Source organism: Hylobates moloch, unplaced genomic scaffold (genome assembly GCF_009828535.3).
Source record: "Hylobates moloch isolate HMO894 unplaced genomic scaffold, HMol_V3 SCAFFOLD_7, whole genome shotgun sequence".
Lineage (NCBI taxonomy): Eukaryota > Metazoa > Chordata > Mammalia > Primates > Hylobatidae > Hylobates > Hylobates moloch.
The window spans coordinates 91342858-91362511 of record NW_026652282.1 but is presented as its reverse complement, the minus strand read 5'-3'; the positions used below and the strand labels follow the sequence as shown (position 1 = coordinate 91362511).

Sequence of the window (19654 nt, the reverse complement as noted above, 5' to 3'; positions counted from 1 at the left end):
GGTACATGCTTGCTTTTCTTGTTTAGATTTCTTGGCCAGGCCCTTAAACTCTCCCATTTTTTTCTGTAGTTAGTCTTAGCACAGACCAACTTCTCAACGTGTGTTTGTTATTAATGATAATAAGATAACCAGTGATTTTAGGAGCCCAGGTTTTCAGTGTAGCATAACTCCAGCATTGTGGGGGAGTGGCGTCTTCACATCACAGATGCTTGACAGAGGATTCTAGGCCAAAATTAAAAATGATCAGGAACTGGATCTACCAGATAGAAGCAAGTACTTTGGGGGAATCCAACTCCAGTGAGAAGCTAATTAGAGCAGCAAAGAATAGAAAATGTTGAATGAACTCAGCAGTTTCAAAGTGCAGAGGTTTAGAAAAGTAACTGCCTAGACAAAGTACAGAATCCCAGGATGGATGGAGGTCAGAGAAGAAAGGGACTTGCTGATCTGCTAGTCCAGCTAAAGGGGAAAAAGGAGAGACCCAGAGTAGGCAACAATCTGTTCGGGTCACATGGTGAGTCGGTGCAGAATTGGGTCCAGGACCCTGGCCTTCTGATTCCCAGTGCAGTCCTCCTTCCAAATAGTAAGGAAGAACCAGTGTTTATTGAAACACAATTGTGCACTTAGTATTCTAACTTATTTAATTCTTTATCTCAAAATGATTAAATTAAATTTACCCCACTTTGCAGATGAGGAAGTTGAAAATTGGGGCTAATATGCTGAACGGTGTACCCTCAAGATTTCCATTCTCAAAGATTAGGATTAGCTTTATATAGAATACAGTGGAACTGGTGCTCCCCACCCCCAGCTGTGCAGCACTGTGCCCTGAGTGAGGAGTAAGTGGGCAGTCCCAGGGCTAGGCTTGAACACTAGTAGCAAATTACTTCTGGTTGGATAATGAATTTCTGGTGGCTCCTCCCAATTTACTCTGCCCCTCCCCAACTCTACCTAATTTATTCTTTCATGGGTGACTGGGAAACTTCTTTAAACTGCAAATGAATGATTCAAACTCAGTTTGAGTAATATAGCAGGTATAATAATGGTAGTCTCATTGACGTCATAGATGAAGGGCTATCTGTGCAACTTCTATCTAGTACGGTGCTCAATCAACTAGGGTGCGAATCTCCATTCTACCATGGTTTGCCCTTAGGCAAGTTACTTACCCTTTCTGAGCCTCAGTTTCATCATCTTTAAATAGTGATGATAATAACACCTACTTCAAAGGACTGTGATGAGTTTTTTAAATTCAGTTTTTAAAATGAGACAATACATGGAAAGAGTGTAGCCCAGCATTTGACACATAGCAAGAACTCAGTATATCTTAGACTTTGTTATTCTAAGTGCTAATTTCTGGATTAAATGCACAGATACTGGGAAGGAACCCAGGAAACTAGTGTGTTTGGGGAAGAAGAGGCAGTATGTCGGCTTTCTTGCCCTGTTGCTGTGAATAGGGCTCTGTTTCCCATATAGAGCTGTCCTCACTGTTGCCCATTGCTAGTGGTCAAAAGAGTGAGGCCTATAAGGACAGAGATATAATGTAGTTCAATATCCTTGTCACAATACAGACCAGAAATAGAGACCCTTCCCATATTACTCCAGATAATGAGTGGCTCCTACAGTGTCCTGGCTCCCAAATTTTGCCATGGCAGAGAAAAGAGGGAGGCTGGAAGAAGCTGGGAAGAGAAGCTTGTGGCTCTTGACTAGAGCTCAGCTCTGGGTTGGGAGCTCTTTGAAGCCTGAGTCAACACCTCATACTTCATCCATCCTGTATCTCACTCTCATGCATTCAACATAGTGCACAGAATAGATCTAATTTTTTGGAGGCAGGTTAGACTGGATTATCTTTGAGGGCCGAGGAATAAATTTGAGGCTCTTATGCATATAATCAGCTCACAATCATCTTTCCACTGTCCCCAAAGCAAAGTTAGAAGTTCTCCCCCATCCCACACACCCCTCAGCCACTGGCTTATGTTGTTTGGTGAACTGTTTGCTCCCCCAAGACTTTCTTGACTCTCATTCAAATCAGCTTTCACCAATATATGAATGTTGGGGCATACTATTTGTGGTAGGTCTTTAATATTCACTAGATATGCCTCAGATTGGTCTCTTCAGGAGTCAAGGTTTCTCATAAAATTAGGAGTGAGAGTCAGGATAATAACCAACAGGGCTGGCACAGCCGGAATTGTTGCTGCCCCAAACAACCAGTTTGGCCTGACTGGTGCACACCAGCGCTGATTATCAGCCCTGAGGAAAGCTATGTCATTATTTTGATCTTTGATTAGAATTAAGGATTTACTAAGGATTCTCCTTATTAACATCTCTGTGACCTATCTTTAAGTGTTGTGGGGTCTCAGGGTTTTGTACTTTGTCTTCTTTCTTTACTCCACAAAAGGCATGTTTTAAATTACCGTCTATCAATTGATTACACTCAAATTTATAACTCTTATTCAGCTTTCTATTAAGAATTTATAACTCTTGTTCAGCTTTCTATTTTTTTTTCCTAGGCCCTCCAGTATGTGCTATTATCTATTGGCTATTGACACTTGTTGACCAATTCAAGATGTCTATCAGAATGCATCATCTCTCCCACCTCCTTCCTCCAATGTTTCCTATCTCAGAGACTTGTGCCATTTTCAATCAGTTTCCTAGGTCTGAAAAGCTCAAAATCATCCTAGAGTTCTCCTTTCTTTTCACTTACCTTCTATATCTTGTCAGTCACCAAGTTCTTGTTATTTCTATTTTCTTAATCTTGATATTTTTAATCTTGGAGGAAATGATCCCATTCCTCTAGGTCTTCACTACCACTCCCTTGGTCTGTCATCATTTCTCATATGGATTATTATGACAGACTCCAAACTGGTCTCTTTGCCTCCAGTCTTGCTTTCTTCCAACTCATTCTCCACATTGTTGCTAGAGAGATCCTTTAAAATGGAAATCTGATAATACTGTTTCCCTGCTTAAAACCATTGGGCACACTATTCAATCACAGCATATCTTGGTGATCTGGCCCTTGCCTTGTCTGACATCACAGATTCAAGCAGAACAAATGCTTTAGAATTCTAAGAATCCATATATATATATATATATATATATATATATATACACACACACACACATATATATACACACATATATACACATATACATACACATATATATGTATATATACATACACACACATATATATATACACACATATATATATATAGTCTGTCTATCTATCTATCTGTCTATCTATCTATCTATCTATCTATCATCTATCTATCTATCATCTATCTATCATCTTTACCTCTGGGTCTTTCTGCATGTTGTTCCTTCTGTTTGGAAGGCTCTTAGCATCTTAGCACCAAACTACTCCTGCAACCTCATTCACCTGGCTAACTTTTTTTCAGTACTCAATCCTGAGAGACTGTTCTTCCTCCCTTCTCTCCTCCCCTGAAATCTGAGTTTAGGTGATCCTCTCTGTCTCTCTGTTTGGACTACCTCAATCATAGCACTTTTTACTCTGCATTGTTATTTTCTGTTTACATCTGTTTCTATCCAAGAGAGCTGCATGGGAGAGAAAAATGGACATATTGAAAACCATAATAATGATACTATGTCTAATATAATGCCAATGACTTGCCAGGCTCTGTTATAAGCACTTGCTGTGTGTTAACTCACGTAATTTTCATAACACTGTAAGGTGGGCAGCTATTACTGAAGTTGAATAAATAGGAATTGGTGATAGATTGAATGTGGGGGAAGAGAAGGAGTCTCAGTGATTTCCAGTTTTCTGAAAGAGGCAAGTGGGCAAATAGTGGATGGATGTGCCATGTACTGAGATAAGGGGTACAGGAAGAGGAGGAGTTTTGTCAGGATGGGGGAAAGAAACTTTTAGTTTGGGCACTACCATTTTTTTTTTTTTTTTTTTTTTTTTTGCCATTCTTTCACAACCGATTCTTTCCAGAAGCTTCAGAAATAGTGTGAGTAACAAACCTTTTCCTCTGATTGACAGGCATTTGGAAACACCACTGTCTGTGTCGGGAAAGCAGAATAACTCTCCAGTATCTCGTCATTAGCTTGCTGGAAGCAGGAGGGCTATGTTCCTGGGACTCGGGCGTTTTTCTCGCCTTGTGCTCTGGTTTGCGGCTTTCAGGAAACTGCTGGGACACCATGGCCTTGTTCCTGTGGTGCTTGTGCCTTCTCTCTGTCATGTCCCTTCCGCAGCAGGTGTGGACACTCCCCTACAATATAGGGGTGGTAGGCCCTTGGGCTTGTGATTCGCTGTTTTCAAAGGCCCTGCCTGAGGTTGCTGCGCGATTAGCCATTGAGCGAATCAACCGGGACCCATCTTTTGACCTGAGTTATTCTTTTGAATATGTGATTCTCAATGAAGACTGCCAGACTTCGAGGGCCCTCTCCAGTTTCATTTCCCACCACCAGATGGCCTCAGGATTTATTGGACCTACCAACCCTGGCTACTGCGAGGCAGCCTCGCTCCTGGGAAACAGCTGGGACAAAGGGATTTTCTCTTGGGCTTGTGTGAATTATGAATTAGACAATAAAAATAGCTACCCGACCTTTTCTCGGACACTCCCTTCTCCCATCCGGGTGCTTGTAACTGTCATGAAATATTTCCAGTGGGCTCATGCTGGAGTCATTTCCTCGGATGAAGACATTTGGGTGCATACAGCCAATCGAGTCGCAAGTGCTCTTCGGAGCCACGGCTTACCTGTAGGGGTCGTCCTGACCACAGGACAAGACAGCCAAAGCATGCGGAAAGCTCTCCAGAGGATTCACCAGGCAGACAGAATTCGCAGTGAGTGCTTTCTCCTGCTGACATTTAAACGTGACTTCAGGGAAAGAGATTACAATCTCCAAAAGGTTTCCTACCCTCACACCCTAGGGTAGCACTTCCCTTCCCATTTCTTTACACATTTGCCCTTTTTCACTCACACACAGGTCCCAAGACTGCCCTGCTTCAACAGAGCCTATTTTATGAACTGAATAACAGTACAAAGAACTCTGTGCTTCATATGCCTGTGGATGCTAGTGCCTGCTCTTAGCACCTGAGTGAAGAATGGTGTCAAGAGCACTGTAGCCATACATCCTTCCTTTCTGCCCTTAGGACCCTGGTATGGGGAGGCGAGGGTCTTCTTATGGCTTCATTTTTGTTTGTTCTAGTCACTGAGGAGAGATTTACTTTTGACTCCTTTCTGGATACTTTCCTTCAAAGGTACCCAGTGTCGTTGTGGGACACTTAACTTAGAATCTGTCTTCTCTGGACTCCAAAATGTCCATACCTTCTGCCTCTTCTCAAAGCAGGGCTTTTCTTTTTGCAGCACACAGTTAGTTGATATGGAGGGCACCTAGCTGATGAATGAAAGCATATTAAAATGAGAAGACTGTCTAAATTTTAACAGTTTCCCCTTCCAATGGAAGCTTAATGTTCAAAGATGATTCTTGCAGAGACAACAGACAAAATGTGAAGCAAAGAACTTGACCCACTAAAGCTATCATTCTCAAAGTTAGTTGGGTGCATTTTGGCAAAAGGGGGCCCTTCCTGGTCCTCTTGAATCAGATCTCTTTTACTCACACTTATGGCAAGCCCTTGTGACACCTGGTTTTGATTCTTTTCTATTCCAATTTTTTAACCTCCATTTTACCTTTCTCTGGAGATGGCTATGATTCATGGAAACGCTGCTCATTCCCCCATTGCAGCCACTCCACCACTTTAGGATGGATATCTGAGAAACTATTTGACAAACTGATTCCTTCAAGGATTAGTCCTGGTCCCAGTCATTTCCTTAACAATGAGTTTGTTAGAGAATGGTCCAGCTTAGGCCTGGCCTGTAACCAGAAGCCTGTTTTAAGTTTCAAGTGGCTTCAGTATTGGACCTTAATTATGATGATTACAAGAGGATGAGGGCAAGAGGAGTTTTTAGTTCCAGAACTACAGTAATCTGCCTCCAGCTCCAGTTGACAAGATTCCGTGATGTTTAGCAATCAGTGTGGCTCTCATTACTTCATAATAGAGCTTGATACTTTCAAAGCAGAGCATAGGATTATTTTGAAAGATATAAAATCATTTGCAGGAGGAGCCATGTCAGAAACAGGCTAATATATTTAGTATCATAACTTTATAATAGGTTACAAATCTTCTTGAAGCCCAATGTCTCCTGCAAGTTTATATTCCATGAATGTTTCACATCCCACCCATTTGTATACTTTGAAATGACATTTTGGCCTCTACCATAAAATGTTAAATAAATCCAGGCCCTGAAGCTCTTTGGGCTGCCAGACTGAGAAGAATTAGGATTGAGTGCTAACCACCCACAACCCCTTTGAGGCTGGGAGGAAGCAAATGCACATATTATTGCCCTACCATTAGAGAGTCCTTTAGGTCAAGGGTTCTCAGTTTGGCTGCATGCTAGAATTACCTGGACATCTTTTCAAGACTACTGGTGCCACAGCGCCACCTCCAGAAATTCTACTAGAATTGGTCTGTGGTGGTTCCCAGCAAAGGTATTTTAAATAGCTTCCCCGGCGCTTGTAACGTGCAGCCAGAGTTGAGAAATGCTGCTTTAACTTAGTAATAATGCAAATAAATATTTCTCGCTTTAAGTTCCCATTGTTTTAATATGACTTCGCTTAGTCAGATTGTTTTCTTTATTACAGTACAGATCTGCTCACTAAGGGAATGGAAATTTTGAGGATGCAGAGAAAAAACCTAGAGAGGATGGTTATGGAGCAAACGAAGACCTTGAATAGCAAGGACAGCAACAGGAAGTGGAGGAGGGATTCAGAAAGAGAGATTAAAGGGAGTGAAGACAAAAGCTCTGCACTGCAGGATTTTCCTTTGTTTTTTGACAAAACATAGGCAGATTCAGATGAGGCATGCTGGGACCTCAGTGACATGAGTCAGAATGTGGGTGGGGTGGGGGCAGGGGAACTGAGCCATTGGTTGGGCTGTGGCCTGAGTACAACCTCAGGCAGCTCACTGTGCTTTGTTCAAAGCAGTGTGTAATACCCACACTTGGTACAGGCACATGTCTGTATCTGAGGGCATGCCAACTGGTGGGTGAGGTGTGATAGGGGGAATGGTGGAAGGGGAGTGAGTGTTAAAGTAAGATAGACCTTGCCCTTGTTGTCCACTTGATCATTTGTTGAAAATAATGCCCCAGCCCATGGGAACATGTAAAGCAGGATCCAGAGAATGAACAAAAATAGATATCAGAGCTTTAGCTAAGTGGCCTAAGGGTCAGGGCACATCTTTTGTCCCATTAGAAAATTGGAGATTTGGTGAGAAACCGAGCCAGAAGCCAGTGAGTACAGATTGGGTCAACAGAGCAGTGAGGAAGACTGCAACACACCATGCATAGCGCATACCGGATCAAATCTTTAGCTAATTTTCCAGCTCCTCTCAACTGCTGGGACTGAGGCTGCTAAGTATTCGTGGATGTTATCTATCTGGACTGAGAAGAACTAAAAAGACAACAAACTTTTTGTGTGATCTCAGCTGAGAAGTTCTGAGGAAGGCAGAGCCTGACTTCTTCCCTATTTTGCTAGCTATGAGGCTGCTTTTTAACACTGTGGACCCCCAAGCAAACCTTCAGAGAGGACCCTTTGTGACATACAAAATACAGTGGAAAAGGACCCCTTCCTTTGGAGGGGCCTAGAAATATTTGGAAGTAGTAGAAATAATTCGAAGGTTTTTTTTTTTTTTCTGATCTGTTCGCAAAAGCAGTGATGGCATTGCCACGTGGCAGTGGCAGCGGTGGTTGTAGTGATGGTGGTAGTGGTGTGGGAGGGGAGAGAAGAGCAGCCTATTACTGGCTGGTATGACACTTCTGATTCTTATAAGTTAATATTTCCAATTAGGAACTCTCCTTGGCAACTTACCAGAGTTAGAGGAAGCGTCTTTCTCAGAAACAGGTCTAAGTTGCACTTACATAATATCAATGCAATGATAGATTTAATAGTAGATAATAATAGCAATGATAATAGCCATGTGCTCTTGGGTGGGAAAACAGTGGGGTGTTACTATATGCTGCCATAGAGACAATAAAAGCAACCATACTATTACTTTACGTGTAAACAGCTGTCTACATTTTACAAGGCATTTGCACATAGATCTCATTTAATTCTCAGGATTATCCAGGAGATAGGCATTTTCTTTCAAGTTTTACAATACCTGCGAGTCTCACAGTAATAAGTACATACGTGTAAGCACTATCAACACTAAAGAAGGAATAAATAAATTCTCAGAGTGAGGGGATTCAGCCTCTCCCAGATTCTCAACTCAATTCTCTTAAGCCTTGGGAGCAACTACCAATTTTCTTTGCTTCTGACAAAGTCAAATAGGAGAGATATTAATCAAAGACAAAGGCCTTAATTTATAGTCAGGGCTGCTGTGTGTGGTTATGTAGGTTGCACCCTGCACAAGGAAACCTAGCTGATTGGACTTGAGGGCCAAAATCCAGTCCAGTCTCTGCTCCTCAAACCATGAGCCCTGTTGGAAATTTTTGTCCAATGGCACAAAAGGGCATTTACTTACCAAGCAGGCACCTGTAGGGTTGCATTCATTCAGAAAGGGTTCCTCTTCCAATTCCTGCCAAGGTTAGCAGGAGGCCCTACCTGCAGCTCTTTAGAGAACTTTTCAAATGGCTATTCTAAGCCCTCTCTTCTCCTCATCTTCTTGCTGATCAGCCCTGTGCTTGGCTGATTGTATAATCCTTTCAATTTGGGCTTACCAGGATGTTGGACCATTTGGGATTTCCTTTCAATCCTTCTGAATTGGGAATGCTTCATTACAACATGATGTTAAGTAAATATGACACCATTGGAATAGACTTCTCTTGTTCTTCCAAAATTAGATACCTGATTGCTATCTTATTGCCTAGGACAGAATGGCTTCTTCTCGTTTATTGAAGATTCTTGTATATAAGAAAAAGATAGCAGTAAAAATAATGGTAATAGTTAATATTTATTGGGAGTTTATTATGTGCTAGTAATTTTTCAAGGGCTTTGTATGGACTGTCATCCAATTATTGAATCACCCCTGTTAAGTAAGGGCAATTATTGTTTACCTACTTTATGAATAAGACTTCTAAAGCTAAAAGGGGTTAAATAACTTACCCAATGTCACACAACTGGTGAATGAGAAAGCCAGGATGTATATTCGGAGTAGTCTAAAGCAGTAGCTCTCAAATCTCAGTGGGCATCAGAATCCCCTGGAAGATTTATTAAAACACAGATTGTTGGGTTCCTCCTCCAGAGTTTCTGGTTCAGGAATGCTGGCGTGGGGCCCCAGAATTTGTATTCTAATACTGCACATTCTCAGGTGACACTGATGCTGCTGGTCCACGGACCACACTGAGAACCACTGGTCTATTGATAGACCAATACTATACTACCTCCTGAAGCATACTCACTTGAGATCCTGTGTTCTATATGTGGCATATAATTCAGCCCTTCCACCTTTCTTTCTTAACTTTTGGACCCATAGATAAAATTCTTTATGTGCCTCAATGTACCAAGTGTCAGCCCTGTTTTCCTATATTAATAACAACAGTGATACTGATAATACTATGACTAGGAGCCTTAGCATCAATACGGAATTTGGTATAGGATTTGGTATAATGTAACACCAAATGTAAGTAAATATAAATGGCAAGAGGACAACTGGCTTTCATGAATGGCTAATGATCAAATTATTGAAGGCTTGACACAAGAGGAAATCTCTAAACATCTAGACTTCTTGCATTTAAGAGGTCTTATGTACATAGCAGTTTAGGAAAAACAGGAGAAAACATATGTTTCAAGGTATGGAGAAATATAAAACCTTATCTCAAGCTGGGCAGCAATGTTAAGGCAACAAATGCAATTGCAATACAAGTTTGAGTATGAAAAAAACATGGTCTGATGCAGATGGAATAGTCTTTGAATGTTATATTTATGTGCCATCATGCTGAGCTACTTGGACCACTTCAACACCAGTGGTAGTTAAGTAAGTGGTAGCTTCAGGACTTATGGCCAAAAACGTGTGGGGTGTCCTTAGCTGATAGAGATAGCCACACATCACCTAGTATAGTGTTCCAAAAGTCTCCTTTGAGAGCCTCCTGCACTGAGTCACAGTTGGGGATGGGGCCTGGGAAACATGCACATTCCAGAGCCTCCCACCTTCCTCTTACATAGCCATTTATTAGGCTGGGTGGGAGAAAACTGAGAGGGAGAGGGTAGTAATGTACTTCTTTCACAATATGGCCAGATAGGAAAGAATCCTGAGAGAAGATGAGACTTGGGATAAATCTGCATGCTGCCCTCCTCCTCTGGTCTGTCTCCCCTCCCCGCCCTCTTAGCAACTGTTCAAATGAATGACAGTAGCAGGAAATATCACAAAGGGGTTACAATAAAGAACAAAGGCAGTAGAATGGGGGGGTGTCTCTGTGGACTTTGGGCGATATTGATGGCTCACAAATATGAATATGGCTCCTAAGGACTTCTTTAGCAGCAGCAAGTGGAATCATTTCCATCTCGCAAGGTGTGAACCTGGGCCCAGTTTCCTCCATGGAGGACACCATAGCCAGTAATCTGAGAGAAATAAGTGACTTTTGCCTTTTCAGAAACACAGTTACTCTCTCTCAAGAAAATATTTGATATACTATTTTAATTTAGGAAGAGAAATAGGAATTGAGTGACATGGAAATTGGCTTCTCCTGGAGTTTCATGGCATTTCCTGCTGCTAGTGAAAGAAAGGGTCCTAGACAGCCTGCTATGGTTGGTGCCACAATATGAAGACATAGACACTAGACAGCTCAAGTAGCTCAGAGAAAATGCTGGTGTCATATCCTGGTGAGATGCGATCTCAGAAGGGTGTATTTCCTGGTCCTTGTTTTGACTATAAAGTAGCTTGACAGGATGGAAACTTACAAATTAGTATTATTCGGTGACCACCTGTTGACCCAGGCCTTGTTTAGGATTTAAGGTTTCTGTACACTAATCCTTTCCTGACAACAACTTACAGGTCAAATCCCATTTTAATGAATGTAATTTTAACATAATAAAACTATTTAGTAAAATTATCTTGTAGAACAGATGTATCTACAAATCCCTGTTCACAAAGCACTCAATCTATTAAATTAAGATGCTGTTGTTTGAATTCAGTATTTATGCTTTCTACTTTAATCATGTTCAATGGCAAGATCTTGCCAGGCAAAAAATAGAGGAGCCTGTGATTATTCCCTCTTGAATTTCCTATTTCTTCTTCTATAAAATGATGGGGACGGGTTGGCCTACTTGGTCTTAAAGGGTCTTTTCAGTTATAAAAATTCAGACCCTTTGAAATATGGTCAGTGTGGGTCAATGAAAGAAAAATAAAGAGGAGAGATTCAGGGTTGAGGGTAAGGTACTGGGCATAGTTAATGATAGTAGGCATGAACAACAGGCGTGGCAGTATCTACCTGCCCAAAAAATATCACTTCCAATTGTTCCTCCATCCTAACAATCAATATATGCCCATATCTCATATCTCAAGGAACCCACAAAAAATACCCAAGTGTACAAGCTCTCCTACTGAAGAGGCTGTTAGTTTACAAACAGTCATCTAAACAACATTTATTGTGTGCATAATATGTACAAGGATATGGAAATAAATAAGACACAGTTCCTGACCTCAAGGAGCTCACAGTTTGGTAGTAGAAGCTGATATAAGTAAATAAGAGCAATAAATCTTATAAGTGCCAGGATAGAAATCAACTCAGGGTAAGGTGGGGGCTCTAATCCAGTGTCACAAGTCAGTTTCCCTGGAAAGCAGCCTGTCAGATGGCGCTTTGAGTGCAGGAAGCTTATTGAATGAGTATTTTCAAGGAGAACACCTGTGAGGAAGAGAAGACAGTAGGATTGGGCAGAGAGAACTGAACTGCAGTGCAGCCACAACAAAGGCCTCAGCCAGTCTTAGGGGGAGCTCTAGAGCTGGTATGACACTTCGGAGTTGTCCAGAATTGAGATGAGGAGTCTGGGCTGTTCTACCTCCATGTGGAATAGTCATTAGGTTCAGTCTCACCCACAGAAAGGGGCACAGTGTGTGATAATAATTGTTTAACAGTCAGATCTTCAGATGGAAAAAAGTTCTGATTTGTAGTATTTGCTGATTTCCATAGTGTAATCACTCCCACAATGGTCAATTTCAAGCCAATAACATGATGTTAACTGGCTCACAAAATCTCCAAAAGTTGAACCAGCAAAAGCGAGCCTCGGCCCACTACTGAGAGGATGTAACCTTGAGAGAGGTGCCTTTCCTTAGCTGAGGCCAAGTCTCAGAGAAAAATCACCTATCAGCTACTAACACACCCAGCAGCTGGTGGAATGAGTGCCTCAGTGCTGAAGTGTGTATCTTGATGGCACATCATCATAGCACCTACTACATGTAATGTATGTTAAAGTATTTGCTGTATTGCAATCAGCACCAAACACTAGTTCTATTTAACATTTTCCATGCAGTAAAGTCATTTTAATATCCCTTTAAGTAAATTAAATCAAATTGTATCACTATCACTATTGAGTAACCTTGAACAAATCACTCAATCTCTGATTTGCAGAAGAAAGATGCTAATACTGATCTACTTGCTGAGGATACTGTTGGACAAACTGGCCAACTGAAGCCTCTGACTAAACCCATTTTGCCTGCCTCAATGGACCTATGACTATACTAATTTGACCAAACTAATTTACTTTTAATGGTTCAGCCAAATGTAGAGAGTGAGAGGTCTTCATTTCTATTTTCTTTTTCTAAATCCAACTCTTGCATTGTCAAACATCTCTGGCACTCCATTTTCCCATTATACAATGTGTGATTATAAACAAGTGAGACTGAATCCCTTGTGTGGTTCATGAACTAGCTCCAAAGATATCCTTTGAGAATTCTAAGGAAGGTCTGAACATCAGAATACATGTGGAACCTCTTAGCATAATTATTTTGAAGGAGTTAATAGTCATTTGAAAACTCATGTCATGCTGTGGTGTGTGCATATGTGTGTGGTATGTTTAAATAAACTTCATAACTTATTAGTTACACTTTAAAAACTAAGAAGTACCAGCTGTAGCTCAAAGGGAAACTTTCTAGGGGTGCTTAGCAAGTGTAAAAAGGTGTTTGAAAATAGATGAAACAATATGCAAATGCCAAAGACAAGTCATTGAATGTAGTTAAGCACCCTTAGTTCTTGAGATTAAAGGTTCCATGTAAACATGTATAATTAATATTTACCAGTAGCAATAGAGTCTTTGCCTTTCTTCAAGGAGCTCAGAATACTTGCCAGGCATTATCTAATTAAACTACTCAGTGTACCTGTAAAATGCATTGGAATATACATTTTAAAGATGTGGGCACTGAAGCACAAGTGGGCTTAAACTAAACTTATTTAGCATGCCAAGGGCAAAATTGGATATAAGACTTTCAGTCTCATGATCTAGGTGCCATTTTTCAACCGTGGCCCCCTTGAATCCACTCTATTCTAGCATAACCTTGCCAAACAACATAGTTTCATAAGTCTAGGAAGAATTAAATTGAGTGCATAGTAGTTCCAATTACAGGGAAGTTAGATTTTAAAAAGTTGAACATCTCACCCATAATATTACAGAGAGTACATCCTTAATCTGAGAATCTGAAATCCAAAATGCTCCAAAATTGAAAACTTTTGAGCACCAACATGACTCTCAAAGGAGATACTCATTAAAGTATTTCAGATTTCAGATTTTTGGATTAGGAATGCTCAACAGGTAAGTATAATGCAAATATTATACTTAATATCCCAAATCTAAAAAAAGTCTGAAGTCTGAAGCACTTCTGGTCTTCAATAGTTTGTATAAGGAGTAATCAACCTGTAGTAACATTTATAGGTGAGTGAGTTAGTGCTTTTCATTGTCTACAATGACCTTGGTAAGGATGAGAACAGTTGGTCAAAATGTATTAGAGTGCATGTTTGTAGGAGATGGACGATAAAAAGCAATAGTGGCTGTGGTAACATCTCCCATCCTCTCTTACTATTCTCTCTTCTAATTCTTCAGTATATAGTAGCTACTATTTATTCTGTGCTATGTACTAAGTAAACGACTTGTCTCCTTTCTTCAATCATCACTACCACCCCATAAGTACATATTGTTATCTCCATTTTATGGACGAGACAGAGAGTGGTTAAGTAATTTAAAAAAGGGTACACAGTTAAAACTGGTGGTGTTATGATGTAAAGCTGATTTTTCCAACCCTAAAGCCTCTTTTTTTATGCTACTCCTCATTTATTATACTAGTTCTTGTTCCTGTCTAGGTATTAGGCTCTGCAGCCTGTAGGCATGTCTCTGTTGCCACTATCCCCAATCTAGAGTCCATGAGCATACCTCAGCCTCAGCTCAGGACAACATCTTGCTTATCTTGGAGGCATAAGAAACCACTTACAAATTGGTTAGAACACATTTATTTTTCCTCTCTGTAGTTTTTGGTACTGTGCTTTACTAACAGATTGCTTCCATAACCTCCTTGCTTTGTTGGTTTCAGTAATCATCATGTGTATGCATTCAGCTTTGATTGGGGGAGAGACTCAGATGCATCTCTTGGAATGGGCTCATGATCTGAAAATGACTGATGGAACCTACGTCTTTGTTCCTTATGATGCCCTGCTCTACAGTTTACCTTATAAGCACACCCCCTACCAGGTCCTAAGGAACAACCCAAAGCTCCGGGAAGCCTATGATGCAGTGTTGACCATTACAGTGGAGTCCCAAGAAAAGACCTTCTATCAAGCCTTTACAGAGGCAGCAGCAAGAGGTGAAATTCCTGAGAAGCTGGAGTTCGATCAAGTAAGTACACATTCACAAGTTATCATGAGCTGAGAACCTAAAACATCAGCATGGTCAATTATTTTCATACCAACAGTCTCAATTCCATAGGAGACCCAATCAATGGCAGACAACCACAGACAAATTAAAAACATCTTTAGTTTGCTGAAAACATTTGTGAAACAAAGGCATATTATTTGAGATTTTTTCTTTTATCTTTAAGCAGCCCACGATGACATTATATAGTCAGGAAGAATAAATGTATTTAAGAACAGATAAACAAAACTTTAATATATACTGGTGCTGTTCAAGGGAGCCTAATAAAAATAAGTCCTATTTGTGGTGTAAGTTCTGAATTAATTTAACAATAAGGCGAAAGAGCTAGTATATAAGAAACTATTACCTTTATTTTTGATAACACTGGTATTGGAGGATGTGGCTTCTACCTGTAGGCATTTGTGCTTCCCAATACTGAACCCAAGGATTAAACAAACTTCTCCATCAGGTCAATGGCATTGCTGGACCACTGCAGTCCTGCCCCACGAGGGCAGGTCTTTTGTAAAATGTGTAGTCTGGAGAGGAACAGCAGAGCATTTGCTTCTTGTAGGTAGTCTGCTCCCAAGAGAAAGAAGACAGGAGGGGCTGAACTACACATACTTAGTTCTCCTTCCAAACTAACCAGTCAGATTAATTCATTTTTCCTTTGTGGGGAGGAATGAGTAAGTGGGTGAAGACAGGCTACTTGGAATGGGGAAGAAGTCCTCCCTTCTGATATACAAGAAATAGTATTTATATATGTGTAGATAAATGTATGTATAGGCATATTTCAGATTCCAATCATAGCCACTGAAGGCTTAGAGAAAGAAAAAGGAGTGAGGAGGGGAAGAAAGTAGAGAAAACAATGGAGAGCAAAGACAAAAACAAAGAGGATGAATACAAAGAAGATGAGGAATATGAGAGGAAGATGGGGAGACAAAAGAAGCCATTTAGATTGGAAAAAATGCAGAGGGACGTTTCTGTACACTGGAGGTCAGATGTAGAAAGCAGACATTTTCAAAAGTACTTAGAACAACATACACATAAGTTTAAAATCTCTGGCATTTGCTAGAATACTGCATTAGTCATATTGCTTCCGGCTGTAAGTAATAGCTCAATACAAAATGGTTCAAGTAATAATTCTTTTTCAAAATTTGAAGATAGGGCCCCAGGGTTGATTAATTCAGCAGTCAATGATGTCATCAATGAAACATGTTCATCTTTCCACTTTACAAGCCATAGCATGCTAAGCTTGCCCTCATGAGCTGGTTCCTCTTATGGTCCCAAGGTGGCTGCCACAGTTCCAGACATCACATATGGGTGGAAATGTCCAGAGGTGAAAGTAGACACTGTCTTTCCCTTGCGTCTCTTTTTAAGAGTGAGGAAATTGGCTGGGCGCGGTGGCCCACACCTGTAATCCCACCACTTTGGGAGGCTGAGGCGGGCAGATCACGAGGTCAGGAGATCGAGACCATCCTGGCTAACACAGTGAAACCCCATGTCTACTAAAAATACAAAAAATTAGCCAGGCGTGGTGGCGGGCAACTGTAGTCCCAGCTACTTGGGAGGCTGAGGCAGGAGAATGGCGTGAACCCGGGAGGTGGAGCTTGCAGTGAGCCGAGATCGCGACACTGCACTCCAGCCTGGGCGACAGAGCAAGACTCCATCTCCAAAAAAAAAAAGAGTGAGGAAATCTTTCCCAGAATCTCCCCAAGCAGACTTATACCTTCTTTGTCACGATTGTGTCCCATGCCCGTGCCTAAACCAATAATCTGGAAGGAGGAATGTGACAACTGTGATTGAAAAGTGTGAACAAAATATATAGCTGCTGGAAAAATGTGAACAAAATTGAGATTCTGTTAGCAAGAAAGAGGGCTGTTAGGTAGGCAGTTGATTGTGTCTGATATTCATATTCTTTTTTATCTGTCCTTTATTTCATCATTCTGTGGGCTGCTTCTCTGTCTGAATAGTGATTCAAATGAAATTTAGGTTTATGTATCTCTTTCTGCTTAGAGGATTTATATCAAATATTTTGCTGATTCTTGTTCTAATAAAAAAATTAATAACAGAGATATTAACAATGCTGGATTTGGACTTTATTGTTACTGATAAGTTTATAGTAAGTATTACTGTCTTTTAGGAGACACACACATGCACACACACACACATAACTGAAAACAACTGGTCAGTTTAGTCAAGAATTGCAAAACTCCTCAAATTGCTAAAAATGGTTGGTCAAACCAGTTGTTTGATGTGTTTATAGGCAAGCAACCAGATGGTAAATTTTTGTACTTTTTAGCCAATGATATGGCATCACATAGATACAATTAAAGTCAAATTTCTATTTTAATTAAAGGATCAAAGGAAGGAAGGAGAGGGTGTATGTGTGTGTGTGTGTGCACATGTATGTATGTGTATGTGTATTGTTCATATATATGAACAGGTATTTTGATATAAAAACTCAGACCTTCTTCTCTTGATATTTGCGTCAATCCTTTTGAGCTTGTGGAAAACATAAGGTAATTAAGGCAAAAAAATATGCCATTAGCTTGGTTGCTAGGCAGCCTGCACTCTGCTTTACACAAGGAAATAGAATAGCTACAACAAAGAATCCAGAGCTTATGAAAAAGCCTGTTTGGATACATTTGTACCCCTCAGTTTGCAGGTGCCCAGTCTGGACCTTCATAACCAAAGAATGATAAAAGGGCGAGATAATTATCTTCATGTCTCTGATAAACAAAACCCCCACTTTCCCTAAATTATCTTGCTCAAAGGTACTTTAGAAGGCAGCCAGTATAGCAGAAACTGCATATGTTAAGGTGTTAGACAAACTTGGGTTTACATCCCAGCTCTCACTTTTACTAGCTGTGTGCCCCTGGGCAAGTTACTTAGACATTTGAGTCTCAGTTTCTCCATGTGTAAAATGGGTTAGTGAGCTATATCTTCTAGGACTACTGTGAAACTTAAACAAAGTAACATGTAAAAAGTGACTATCAGAGTGCCTGGCTCACAGCTACCTTTTTCTTTCCACTTTTTCTCCTTTGAGGCTAGGATGACCTTATTGATTGGTGGTGACCTAGCCTCTAAGTTACAATCTTTAGCTTCCTACTCTCTTGAAGTTTTCTGATTACTGGCAGAGAGTCTCTCAATATTTCCAGCTTTCAAAATTATAAATGGCATATTCTCAGATCAAATTATGTAGTTTGATATTTGCCTATCCCTGGGCTTCTGTTGTTTGTTCCCTATTTGGTCAACAGGTCAACAACTATTTATTGAGCACCTGTGATGTGCTAGGCAATATGTTGAACTCTAGATAGAACCTATACAAGACAGACAGAGTTTCTAGCAATGGTATGTTAGAGCCAGTCCAGAAAAGCTGATTCTGTGCATCTTTTCCCAGCTCTCCATTCAGTGACATCAATTGGTAGCTTGAAATCAGGCATGGTAGTAGTAGTTACACCGCAGAAACGGGCAAATGCTACAAATACGAGGTTTTTTTTTTTTTCCCCTCTCTATATAGCTGTTGTCAAACACTTACTAGCACATCACTCATTGCCACCCTTATAGACCTTAGATTTTAGTGAGAGAGACAGATAATAAATGGTTAAGCAGATGCATTAACAAGATGGCTGTATTTCTCCCTTGCTCAATAACTTTCAATGAAATAGAGATTTCTATATACACGGAGCATTGCCTACAGCAGTGGTCTGCAACATCTCTTAATTTATACTCTTGCTTCTTTAACAAGTAAAAAATGAAATGAACAAAAAGCTATCAAAGTGATACATACACATAGTTTTAAAACTCAAGAAATGCTAAAAGGTTTATATCAATAACAAAGCAGTCTATAAGACCTCCTTTCTTCCCTTCATCAGAAGCAACCACTTTCATATTTTTTTAGCTCTTTATTCTGGTATTTACTTCTATGTTTCTAAATGCTATGCTGCTGCTGGTGACTCTTGATTAATCAATTTTGAGCATTATTTGTTGTATTACTATTATAGTTGAGGAGCACTCTTAGTCTTTTTGTACTTCCTTACTCTCCTTTAAACCTTAAATATGGTTATGTCCCAATTTATAGTTAATCCATATTTAGTATTTTTAACATAGTACCTATGTAAATATCATTTATTGCTAATCCACATGATATAATATGGTTATAATTCTTGTCACATGTAACTTCATTTTTACCGGGGTTAATAATTACTTCAATTTTTAATTTGCTTACCTTAATTTGAATGTCTAAGTCTTTCCATACTTTCTGATAAGGCTGTAAAATCCTTTCAAAACAACTTTTTACATAGTAAAGCCTATTAAATCCCTCATCAGTTTCATTTGTTTTTGCCGGGGCTCTCTGTCTTCCTATTCCAATCTAAACATGTTGCTCCCTAAGGCTGCTGCACAACTATTAATATTATGCTAGTTTTCTATTTCCATAATTCTTAAATGTCTCTTTCTCTTCTTGGCAGGATCTACGTTTTATGAATCTCATGACCTATTTTCTTGCTTTAATCTGTCATTTTTGTGGAGCACATCCTGTAGTAGCTTTTTACAGGAGGTAAATTTTTGAGATTTTGCTTGTCCGAAAAGTCATTATTTCATCTTCACTATTGATTGATAGTTTGAATGAGTATGCAAATCTAGGGTAGAAATCATTTTCCCTCAGTTCTTTGAAGACACGTCACATTGTCTTCCAATTTCCACTATTGGTGTTGAGAACACCGATGTCATTCTTATTCCTAATCTTTTGATACAACCTATTTCCATTCCTCTTTATCCTTTCAGAAACTTTTAAAATGTTCTCTTTATT

At 40.0% G+C, this 19654-nt stretch overlaps 1 protein-coding gene across 1 annotated transcript in view; it reads left to right on the top strand.

The window, feature by feature from the left end:
• The first annotated feature begins 4079 nt into the window (after positions 1-4079).
• GUCY2F (guanylate cyclase 2F, retinal) overlaps positions 4080-19654 on the top strand; it is a 105593-nt gene continuing 90018 nt past the window's right edge. The window contains 3 exon segments of the mRNA XM_032756413.2: positions 4080-4159; positions 4161-4798; positions 14528-14829. Coding sequence (XP_032612304.1) covers positions 4080-4159; positions 4161-4798; positions 14528-14829 — 1020 coding nt within the window.